Source organism: Oncorhynchus keta, chromosome 11 (assembly GCF_023373465.1).
Source record: "Oncorhynchus keta strain PuntledgeMale-10-30-2019 chromosome 11, Oket_V2, whole genome shotgun sequence".
Classification (NCBI taxonomy): Eukaryota; Metazoa; Chordata; class Actinopteri; order Salmoniformes; family Salmonidae; genus Oncorhynchus; species Oncorhynchus keta.
Window position 1 is genome coordinate 8435186 of NC_068431.1, and position 12070 is coordinate 8447255.

The following is a 12070-nucleotide window of genomic DNA, read 5'->3' on the forward strand; positions in this document are numbered from 1 at the left end:
AAGAAGCAGGAGAGTAAGGGCGAGATGAAGCAGGAGAGTAAGGGCGAGATGAAGCAGGAAGTGGGTGAGTAAGGGCAATGTGAAGCAGGAGAGTAAGGGCAAGAAGAAGCAGGAAGTGGGTGAGTAAGGGCAAGATGAAGCAGGAAGTGGGTGAGTAAGGGCAAGGTGAAGCAGGAAGTGGGTGAGTAAGGGCAAGGTGAAGCAGGAAGTGGGTGAGTAAGGGCAAGGTGAAGCAGGAAGTGGGTGAGTAAGGGCAAGGTGAAGCAGGAAGTGGGTGAGTAAGGGCAAGAAGAAGCAGGAAGTGGGAGAGTAAGGGCAGGATGAAGCAGGAGAGTAAGGGCAAGATGAAGCAGGAGAGTAAGGGCGAGATGAAGCAGGAGAGTAAGGGCGAGATGAAGCAGGAGAGTAAGGGCGAGATGAAGCAGGAGAGTAAGGGCGAGATGAAGCAGGAGAGTAAGGGCGAGATGAAGCAGGAAGCAGGAGAGTAAGGGTGAGATGAAGCAGGAGAGTAAGGGCGAGATGAAGCAGGAAGTGGGTGAGTAAGGGCAAGATGAAGCAGGAAGTGGGAGTGTAAGGGCAAGATGAAGCAGGAGAGTAAGGGCAAGAAGAAGCAGGAAGTGGGAGAGTAAGAGCAGGATGAAGCAGGAGAGTACGGGCAAGAAGAAGCATGAAGTGGGAGAGTAAGGGCAGGATGAAGCAGGAGAGTAAGGGCAAGAAGAAGCAGGAAGTGGGAGAGTAAGGGCAGGATGAAGCAGGAGAGTAAGGGCAAGATGAAGCAGGAGAGTAAGGGCAAGATGAAGCAGGAGAGTAAGGGCGAGATGAAGCAGGAAGTGGGTAAGTAAGGGCAATGTGAAGCAGGAGAGTAAGGGCAAGAAGAAGCAGGAAGTGGGTGAGTAAGGGCAAGATGAAGCAGGAAGTGGGTGAGTAAGGGCAAGGTGATGCAGGAAGTGGGTGAGTAAGGGCAAGGTGAAGCAGGAAGTGGGTGAGTAAGGGCAAGGTGAAGCAGGAAGTGGGTGAGTAAGGGCAAGGTGAAGCAGGAGAGTAAGGGCAAGAAGAAGCAGGAAGTGGGAGAGTAAGGGCAAGATGAAGTAGGAAGTGGGAGAGTAGTTGAACAGGCAGTTAACCCACTGTTCCTAGGCCGTCATTGAAAATAAGAATTTGTTCTTAACTGACTTGCCTGGTTAAATAAAGGTAAAATAAAAAATGTAAAAAGGGCAAGATGAAGCAGGGATATAACAGTCTCTGTAAAACTGGCCTATAAATATCAACTAGTGAATGCATTTCAGTCATAGCCCTACAGCTTTCTATTCCTTCTTAGTTCCAATTATCTCATCATCGTCATTCTTGCCTCATCCTCACACACAGTAATCTGTATTGCAACGATGATTCATTGTTTAATGAGAATAAAGTATTTCAGCAACATGCATATGGAGGCATTGGTTCCTGTAGGAGCTCTGTGCTGAACATGGGAAAACCCTTTGAGGACTGTGTACTGTGTCCGAAGATCCAGAAAACCTTTCCCTGCTCTGCCAGTCTGACATAAGCCCTTTTCCCGGTTAGACAAGTGAGGAGGCAGACTACTGCTTTTTATGGCAGACAGGCTGGCTGCAGTTCCTAGTTCTGCTGGTCTGAGCTGGGAAGAAGAGGCTTGCTAGCTGGAAGGGAAAGAGGGAGGGAGGACTGGAGGGGTTGAACGGGGTTCCCCAGCTCTCTCTGTGCCAAGGATTTCCTCCTTATTGTAGTCATCTGGGTTACGTCAGCCTCAGCCTGTTCTGAAATATCCCAACTGACTTCACTGGCTCTCAGCTTCTCATTTTCTGCCCCCCTCTTACCAATCATGTGCTCTCCCCCTGGCTATGAGACAATAAAAACAAAAGCCAGCCTGTTTATACACTACCAGTCCAACCAGAGAGGAACCACTTCCTGGTTACAGTAGCCAACAGAACAAAGAGGTTCCATGTCCAAGTACATGGCCAGCAAACCTGAGCTTAGGTAGTATTTAAAATAATTTGAAATACATTAGCTGGGCTTGATCAAGCCTGGCACAATGGAATAGTTGCAAAAGTGGAAACCCTGAAAATGCTTAAAGTATTTGAAAGACTTAAAAAATAGTATTTGAACCCAAGTCTGATGGCCAGTAACAGACAGCCAGGAGAAGCACCAGGAAACGTAACATCCGTCACCACTAGGACATGGGATGTGCTGAGTCAGTAGCTTTCACTACAACTTCCCACACACACACACACACACACACACACACACACACACACACACACATACACATACACACATACACACACACACATACACACACATACACCTTTAAATTTCTCCTCTGCCTAATGATTAGAGCTGTAACGGTTTCAGACTAAAACTACAGGTTATCATATGGAAAGCACAGCAATGGGGCTAGATTATTGAGGTCCTCTCAGTCCCAACTGCAAATAGGTGGACGTTTTCAAAACAGTTACCATGACTACTTGGCTTGTGGAAAATACCGGAAAACAGTGTTTCATTGGGTAACGTCGCCAACGCCTGCCGAAACACAAAATAACTGTTAAGCAACGCATTTTAGGACCTTGATACATTCCGACACTACACACTAGGTCTGCATCAAAATTGCACCCTATTCTCAATATAGCCAATTGTGCGCCGCCCTGTGGGACTCCCAATCACTGCCGGTTGTGATACAGCCTGGAATCGAACCATGGTCTATAGCGACACCTCTAGCACTGAGATGCAGTGCCTTAGACCGCTCCCCCACTCGGAAGCCCTAATAGGGGGTCAGTTGGGATGCGCACTGGCTCTCTAGGCATCTAACAGCAAGTGCAGCATAGTAACCCCATAGATTAAATAGTTAAAAAGCTAATCTCTGAAACTGAGGGAACTGGCACTGGCTTTTATAGTGGGGTAATAAGCAGGTGGTCAGGAGATGCCCTCCGTTGGCCTACTGATGCATTCAAGAAAACAGCCAGAGTTAGCAGCCAGTCAGCGGTTGTGGCGAAAGGCCATAGAGAGCAGAGCAGTCAGCAAGCACTCCAACTCCCTCTCTCTCTCTCTCTCTGTCGGTCTCATAGTTAAAGACCTTGCAGCAGGACTGACTGTGGCTAAGGTCTGTGAAAACAGGTCAGATGTAGAAATTACACAAAGGTGAACTCTGGTGACCTTCCTCTACCCCCACTGTAAATCTACATACCATTCACATCTAATACGTCATCTGGTTAATGTAAGTGTCAGACGTATCATTGACTGGCAGTCTATGATCGTATCTACTCAGTGGATGTCACTCATTTAATATAAATGGAGAGTGCACCTTCCTTCCCAGGAGAGGCTGGAGGCTGACTTAGTGTTTAAGGGTATTTGGGTCTGTCTCCCTCCCCGTCTTTGTGTGTGTGTGTGTGTGTGTGTGTGTGTGTGTCTCTCTCCGGTTTTGTGCATGAGAGACAGAGACATGGCAGAGGATTTGGCAGAGAGCTCACCCATGCATTGCCTGGAGCGATGTAACGTTACTAGAGTTGTGGTGAGTGGACTGGGAGAGCCTACCTGGTCCAACTGTGGCTCGCACTACTCACTACTACTCTTGGCATGAGAAGCGGCCATTTTGGGTTGTTAAACTCAAGATGTAGATGTATTTCTCTATTAATAGTATCTAAAGTAACAACTACACAAATGTGCCGAACAAATTAACCAAATAAAGCATCAGTACCTCAAGCATGGGGGGGGTTCTCTAGGGCTGGGCGGTGTGTGTAGTAGAATACGGTACACACACACACACACACACACACACGAGCTGCTTCACCAGAGCCAACCAACTACCACCTAGGATACCATCAGGCCCCTCAAGACAGCAGTAAGAACCAACCACATGATCAAGTCTAATTCAGTGAAGACTGAGCTGCACTGACAGATAGTAGAAGGGTCTGTGTGTAGCTCAATGCTGCCTCTGCTTAGCTCAGTGACTCAACATCCATCTCCAGAAGGCCTCTGAGTGTGACCGACTTATTTAACCAGGTAGGCCAGTTGAGAACACGTTCTCATGTACAACCGCGACCTGGCTAAGATAAAGCAAAGGGACAAAAACAGAGTTACACGTGGAATAAACAAGCATATAGTCAAGAACAGAATAGGAAGAAGAAAGGCAATGTACAGTGTGTGCAAATGAGGTGAAATAAGGGAGGTAAGGCAATAAATAGGCCATAGTGGCGAAGTAATTACAATATAGCAGATTAACACTGGAGTGATAGATGTGCAGAAGATGAATGTGCAAATAGAGATACTGGGGTGCAAAAGAGCAACAAAAAACAATAACAATATGGGGATGAGGTAGTTGGATGGGCTATTTACAGATGGGCTATGTACAGGTGCAGTGAACTGTGAGCTGCTCTGACAGCTGGAGCTTAAAGTTAGTGAAGGGAGATACGAGTCTCCAGCTTCAGTGATTTTTGCAGTTCGTTCCAGTCATTGGCAGCAGGGAACTGGAAGGAGAGGCAGCCAAAGGAGGAATTGGCTTTGAGGGTGACCAGTAAAATATACCTGTTGGAGCGCCTGCTACGGGTGGGTGCTGCTATGGTGACCAGTGAGCTGCGATAAGGTGGGGTTTTACCTAGCAAAGACTTATAGATGACCTGGAGCCAGTGGGTTTGGCGAAGAATATGAAGCGAGGGCCAGCCAACGAGAGCATACAGGTCGCAGTGGTGGGAAGTATATGGGGCTTTGGTGACAAAACAGATGGCACTGTGATAGACTGCATCCAATTTGCTGAGTAGAGTTGGAGGCTATTTTGTAAATGATGTCGCCGAAGTCAAGAATGAGTAGGATAGTTTTACGAGGGTGTTTGGTGACTGAAGGAGGCTTTGTTGCAAAATAGGAATTTGATTTTGGATTGGAGATGCTTAATGCGAGTCTGGAAGGAGAGACACCTAGGTATTTGTAGATGTCCACAAATTCTAAGTCAGAACCGTCCAGAGTAGTGATGCTGGACCGGCAGGCAGGTGCTGGTATTGATCGGTTGAAGAGCATGCATTTAGCTTTACTTGCATTTAAGAGCAGTTGGAGGCCACAGAAGGGGAGTTGTATGGCATTGAAGCTCATCTGGAGGTTAGTTAACACAGTGTCCAAAGAAGGGCCAGAAGTGCACAGAATGGTGTCGTCTGCGTAGAGGTGGATCAGAGAAAAACAAAAATGCCCCCCCCGATCAGTTTCAGAATAAAAGGAGACATGGCTTCCATAATGACACCACAGGTTTTGACTAGGGGTAAGACAGGCCTTACTGAATGTGTGTGCTATGCTAGGATAACAGTAACACCAAGGCACAACGCACCTCTGACACTACCAACGGTGACAATGTATCATCTAAAATGGACGAGTCTCCCTTACATTGCCTATGGTCGTGATCTGAGAATACTGTAGAAAAAAAAAATTCCAATAGAAAACAACTATAAATCCAGATAGTCCACTTTAGTTTCCATTCAGTGCCTAACGATCCCTCCATCCAGGAGTTCCAGAGCCAGACAAAGTTTGAAACAGGCCTCGCGTCCTGTACTGGCGTAGGAATGTTATGTCTGTGTCTAAGAAATTGGACGATATATCTTCCCCTGGAATGTTGCCAGTACCTGCTACAGCCGAGCAGATCGCTTGAAGGAACAAGGGGCTTCCCTAGTTCATAACCTTTTTTTTTTTTTTTTTGAGTTACTACTAAATACATTATAAATATTCTGAAATATTGCCCTCATGCACAGCGGATTATTTATTTTGTGTTCACCAGTAAGAGATTAGTTTGCAGGACTTGTTTGTTTGTGGTCATGTTGTCTACAGGTGTAATAATAAACGAACTACAGAACAGCTCCTGTATTCTCCCTATGAAAACAATCCCTCTCAGAGTCAGAGAGCGAGGAGTAATCATGGAGGGTTTGTAATAGAGGTCGACCGATTATGATTTAACGCCTATACCGATTATTGGAGGACCAAAAAAGCCGATACCGATTAATCGGATGTTTTTTTATTATTTTTTTTATTTGTAATAATGACAATTACAATACTGAATGAACACTAATTTTAACTTAATATAATACATCAATAAAATCAATTTAGCCACAAGTAAATAATGAAACATGTTAAATTTGGTTTAAATAATGCAAAAAAAAGTGTTGGAGAAGAAAGTAAAAGTGCAATATGTGCTATGTAAGAAAGCTAACGTTTCAGTTCCTTGCTCAGAACATGAGAACATATGAAAGCTGGTGGTTCCTTTTAACATGAGTCTTCAATATTCCCAGGTAAGAAGTTTTAGGTTGAGGTTATTATAGAAATATTTCCATCTATACCATTTGTATTTCATTTACCTTTGACTATTGGATGTTCTTATAGGCACTTTAGTATTGCCAGTGTAACAGTATAGCTTCCGTCCCTCTCCTCGCTCCTCCCTGGGCTTGAACCCGCAACACAACGACAACAGCCACCATCGAAGCAGCGTTACCAATGCAGAGCAAGGGGAACAACTACTAGAAGGTTCATAGCGAGTGACGTTTGAAACGCTATTAGCGCACGCTAACTAGCCAGCCATTTCACTTCGGTTGCACCAGCCTCATCTCGGGAGTTGACAGGCTTGAAGTCATAAACAGCGCAATGCTTGACGCACATGGAAGAGCTGCTGGCAAAACGCTGAAAGTGCTGTTTGAATGAATCTGCATCTGCTTCTGCCTACCACTGCTCAGTCAGATTATAGGACACGCTAGATAATATCTAGTAATATCATCAACCATGTGTAGTTAACTAGTGATTATGATTGATTGTTTTTTCTAAGATAAGTTTAATGCTAGCTAGCAACTTACCTTGGCTTACTGCATTCGCGTAACAGACGGTGTTCTTGTGGAGTGCAACGAGAGAGAGGCAGGTCATTATTGCATTGGACTAGTTAACTGTAAGGTTGCAAGATTGGTTCCCCCGAGCTGACAAGGTGAAAATCTGTCGTTCTGCCCCTGAACGAGGCAGTTAACCCACCGTTCCTCGGCCGCCATTGAAAATAAGAATGTGTTCTTAACCGATTTGCCTGGTTAAATAAAAGGTATAAAACATTTTTTAAAGAATAAAATACAACAAACAAAAAAAAGAGTTGGCGCCCAAAAATACCGATTTCCGATTGTTATGAAAACGGCCCTAATTAAATTGGCCATTCCGATTAATCGGCCGACCTCTAGTTTGTAACAGAAAAGCATGCCACCCACACACTTTGAACAACTCCCTGCAACCATCACCAAACTCATTGGCGTGAGTCGTTGTAACCAACTTGGTAATCCAAGTACCGTGAGTCGTTGCTGTCAACTACAAAAGGCAGGCTGTGGGTGGGTTTGTCGGCAGAGGGGGAACGAGCCGTTCAGTGTGCCACATACACCACTCAGCTGAGACGTGTAGCTATTAAAACTTAAAATAACGCTTCCTTTTCCTTGTGTTGTTGGCTGTGAGGGATTACAGAGCGGGACATTGGTCACGTTCAGCAGGAAATACACAGTTGAACATTGCAGATAGACATTTCATGAACAGAACTGACACGATTGCTTCTTCTACATGTCTGAGAGGCATGTTTGTTCCACAGAATATATTTATATCTGAACGTTCCACAACGTTGTGCCCTACTAAACGCAACCCTGGTTTACAGCCAAGAGAGGAAAGGGTATTCCCTTAAGCAAACATATCTCCGAGCACACACACACAGGAAGTCAGTTCACAACTAGCAACGAAAGATGTGTAACCAGATGTTTCTTTTTCCATGAAGTCGTCACAGCAACACACAGATCTCTGGTTAGGTTCTGCTCCGTGCAACAAAGGACTGCTGGTTCTCTCTAATGATACAGCACAGCAGTCCTCCTCTATAGCGAAAAGGCACCAGCCACCATGCCAAAAATAATCAGGCCAAAGACTCAGGACCATTGTAAAGGTGCCAAGTTCAGTAAAAGATCCATTAAGCAGCACCACATCTACATCTGATTAAGGATTTAGCTCTGATCCAATAAATCCACAGAGGAAAAGACGTGAACCATTATACTGCATCATCAACAGGTTGTAGCCTATAGAAACACCCCTTTGAGCACATTGAGGGATGGTCCTGGATATTTGTTCTCAGTGCAGATTTCACACAAGTCAGCGCTGTTGTTCCACGCGGTTGTTCACCTTCCTCCCAGAAGTAGATGGAAAAAGAGTTTCCTCAACTTATGAATGTTATCATTCCACTAAGGCACCACTATGGTGGTGCCATAGTGGAATCCAGAATTAATGGTGGTGCCATAGTGGAATTAATGGTGGTGCCATAGTGGAATTAATGGTGGTGCCATAGTGGAATTAATGGTGGTGCCATAGTGGCATCCAGAATTAATGGTGGTGCCATAGTGGAATTAATGGGGGTGCCATAGTGGAATTAATGGGGGTGCCATAGTGGAATTAATGGTGGTGCCATAGTGGCATCCAGAATTAATGGTGGTGCCATAGTGGAATTAATGGTGGTGCCATAGTGGAATCCAGAATTAATGGTGGTGCCATAGTGGAATTAATGGGGGTGCCATAGTGGAATTAATGGGGGTGCCATAGTGGAATTAATGGTGGTGCCATAGTGGAATTAATGGTGGTGCCATAGTGGCATCCAATTAATGGTGGTGCCATAGTGGAATTAATGGTGGTGCCATAGTGGAATTAATGGGGGTGCCATAGTGGAATTAATGGTGGTGCCATAGTGGAATTAATGGTGGTGCCATAGTGGCATCCAGAATTAATGGTGGTGCCATAGTGGAATTAATGGTGGTGCCATAGTGGAATTAATGGGGGTGCCATAGTGGAATTAATGGGGGTGCCATAGTGGAATTAATGGGGGTGCCATAGTGGAATTAATGGTGGTGCCATAGTGGAATTAATGGTGGTGCCATAGTGGAATTAATGGTGGTGCCATAGTGGAATTAATGGTGGTGCCATAGTGGAATTAATGGTGGTGGCATAGTGGTGGTGCCATAATGGTGGTGCCATAGTGGAATTAATGGTGGATGCCATAGTGGAATTAATGGTGGTGCCATAGTGGAATTGCCATAGTGGTGGATGCCATAGTGGAATTAATGGTGGTGCCATAGTGGAATTAATGGTGGTGCCATAGTGGAATTAATGGGGGTGCCATAGTGGAATTAATGGGGATGCCATAGTGGAATTAATGGGGAGTGGCCAGAATTAATGGTGGTGCCATAGTGGAATTAATGGGGATGCCATAGTGGAATTAATGGGGATGCCATAGTGGAATTAATGGTGGTGCCATAGTGGAATCCAGAATTAATGGTGGTGCCATAGTGGAATCCAGAATTAATGGTGGTGCCATAGTGGAATTAATGGTGGTGCCATAGTGGAATCCAGAATTAATGGTGGTGCCATAGTGGAATCCAGAATTAATGGTGGTGCCATAGTGGAATCCAGAATTAATGGTGGTGCCATAGTGGAATTAATGGGGATGCCATAGTGGAATTAATGGGGGTGCCATAGTGGAATTAATGGGGGTGCCATAGTGGCATCCAGAATTATCACTAAATGCCAGTATCTTCCCCTTGATACAGTAGCCTTCCATGGCAGGAGTGTGTAACTTCAAACCTAGAGTATTAACCATGCGTATTACAACTAATGGGGTTGAAATGGAAACAGGTAAATCAAGTTCTCTCTATCAGTTGTGTATTTTACAGAATTATCCCACAGAAACACTTCCTCCTTATCAACTTGATTGACTGCCTCTCATGTGAAATATCCATTCACATGAAATAGTAGACTGTCTATAGCAGGAATGACATGTAATCATATGTTACCTATTTATCTTTAAATTAAAGGGTGAATAGTTGTTCTCCAATTAGCTCAAGACTAACGTTACTCCTTAGTCCAAGGACCTTACATGTTCTGTTTAAAGGGCGAATTGGCTCTGGAAGTGAAAACATCCAAATACTCCCTCCTCTATAAACGGGAATCGATTATTCTAGACACATAAATCCCTGTACTTTTAATATCACATTAAAATGATTTTTAAAAAATGCAAAAACGCACACTTACTGTTTATACACTGTTTTTAACGTAGTTGCAGCCGACAGTATGTTTCAGTGACAACACGTTTGTGTCGTCCATCTTTCGTTTACACACAGGTGTTCGGAAGAGCCAGAAAGCTCATTTGCACAGGTAGTCCACGGTCTTCTGTCTGTTTTCCGTAGAAAAGCGCTGTAACATGGAAATATGTCTACGTGGGACCCTAACCCTATAGAAAAGGTAGGGATCACTTTTACCTTTTAAAAATATATATAATTATGTATCGCTGATATGAAAATATAAGGTAATTTTGCTTCTATTGCAAGCGATGCACGTTAATGTCCAGACCCGAGCATCGAACAAACCCCCCCGTATAGAATGTGCCTTAGTCCAATGACTATGTGTAATGGAACACAGTCATGATCAAAAAGCTAGATGGTACCATAATGTGTAAAGGCTATTCCCATTGTTGACTATAGCCCCAAATGAAAATTGTTACAGCATTGCACTTATTCGTAATTAATAATTGCCGTTGATGAACGTGCCATGATACTAGTCTACCCCCCCCCCTCCCCCCTCCCAACACAAAAAAATACATGCATGAATGCATTACAAAACCGATGAGATAGACGTCCAGGCTAAATACAGGTGTTACAATAATAGCATATTCTATTAATCTGGTTGAAGGTTGTACTAGTTATCCGTGATAAGGAGCGTTCGGGTTCAGTGCGTTGTATCCCCACTTACAACACAACTTTGTTTAAAGCGAGAAACTCAATGTAGCTCAGTGAAGTGTGATAAAAAAAATGAAAACGGACAGTAGCGTCAAGCATAAGATCAGTCAAAAGATGTCGGGTGGAAGGAACATTGGCAGGATGTATGCGACAGATATTCGTGTTTTTCAATAAGGCGCGGGGAAATAATTTAACCAATTTCCCTAAAAACTACTCAATGAAATCCGTAACCGTGGTAAAATTACAACTACCCTAAACTGTTTCAATGATATCCGTGACTGTGGAAAAATGGCATTTAACACTCAACAGGTAAACTGAATAACAGTAAACAGCAACAATGTTACTCACCGTTCGGTCCATATTTTTCAAAATTGGATTTCACTTGTTCAAGTGTGAGTCCAGTGTTTTCGTTCACACTGAAGTTCTCTAAAACTTCAGATGCGGATTTCGTGTGCGCGCTATCCATCTCGGAGGGAGAACTGACTAACTAAACAATTAAATTAAAAGGCATGTAGTTAAATATGGAACATCTATTACGACAATAAAAGTCTAATATACAGTCGTTTTTCACCGATGTGTCTTGCGTTCAGACTGCCAAGCGGAGGTGGCTCTGCCTGCTAGACGGTCACCTGCCTCCTCTTCTGCGAGCCGACAATTGGAGCTGTACCGCCGGATTCCTGTTCAAGACAACTCTATTGCCCAATAGATCCTACTGCAGTCAGCACTTCATCAAACCACAAGGTGTGATATGTTGGGGGAGTAGGGACCGCCTCTCTCGTGAGTGAGCGTGTTCGAACACTCGCTTGCCTTCCTATTGGTTGTCATTACCTGAGTGTAAAGCTCTTCTGCTAAAGCCCGTGTCTTCTCGGTTTAGGCCTATAGTTCTTATGCACCGCATATGAAAAGTCACAGGAGTTAATACTATGTCATTCTCAAGATACACATGTTTCATATGTCATCAGTTCATGCTTGGGGTTATGGATCTCTTCCCTTTTGGCACATCATCTTGTGCAAAGAAAATCTCACTTTTAATAAAAGCTCATAATATGTTACTCATACCCCAAAAATGTGGTTGACTCGTCCTATACTTGTATTTATGACAAAAGCGTAAATGAGAGAGGGAAAAAAAAAACACTTCAAAAATCCCACCTCAAACTTGCTTTCTATTTCCTCATAGCGGATGACGTCATGTTTTTGTGTGAGACGTCTCATTGGCTGAGCTGCCCAATCAGCTGTTTGCTTGTCAGTAATACTTTTATTGACCAGTATATGCCCAGACCATTCTGTTGTTGTGATATGGCCATACC

General features: G+C 44.1%; 1 protein-coding gene across 2 annotated transcripts in view; it reads right to left on the reverse strand.

The window, feature by feature from the left end:
• The window catches only part of LOC118389758 (sarcoplasmic/endoplasmic reticulum calcium ATPase 1-like), a 118458-nt gene extending 106956 nt beyond the window's left edge, over positions 1-11502 (reverse strand). For both annotated transcript variants that reach the window (XM_052529366.1, XM_052529365.1), the window contains exon 1: positions 11112-11502. In XM_052529366.1, the coding sequence (XP_052385326.1) occupies positions 11112-11123 (12 nt within the window). In that variant the 5' untranslated portion in view covers positions 11124-11502. The remainder of the gene's footprint in view (positions 1-11111) is intronic.
• Between the last annotated feature and the right edge of the window lie 568 nt (positions 11503-12070).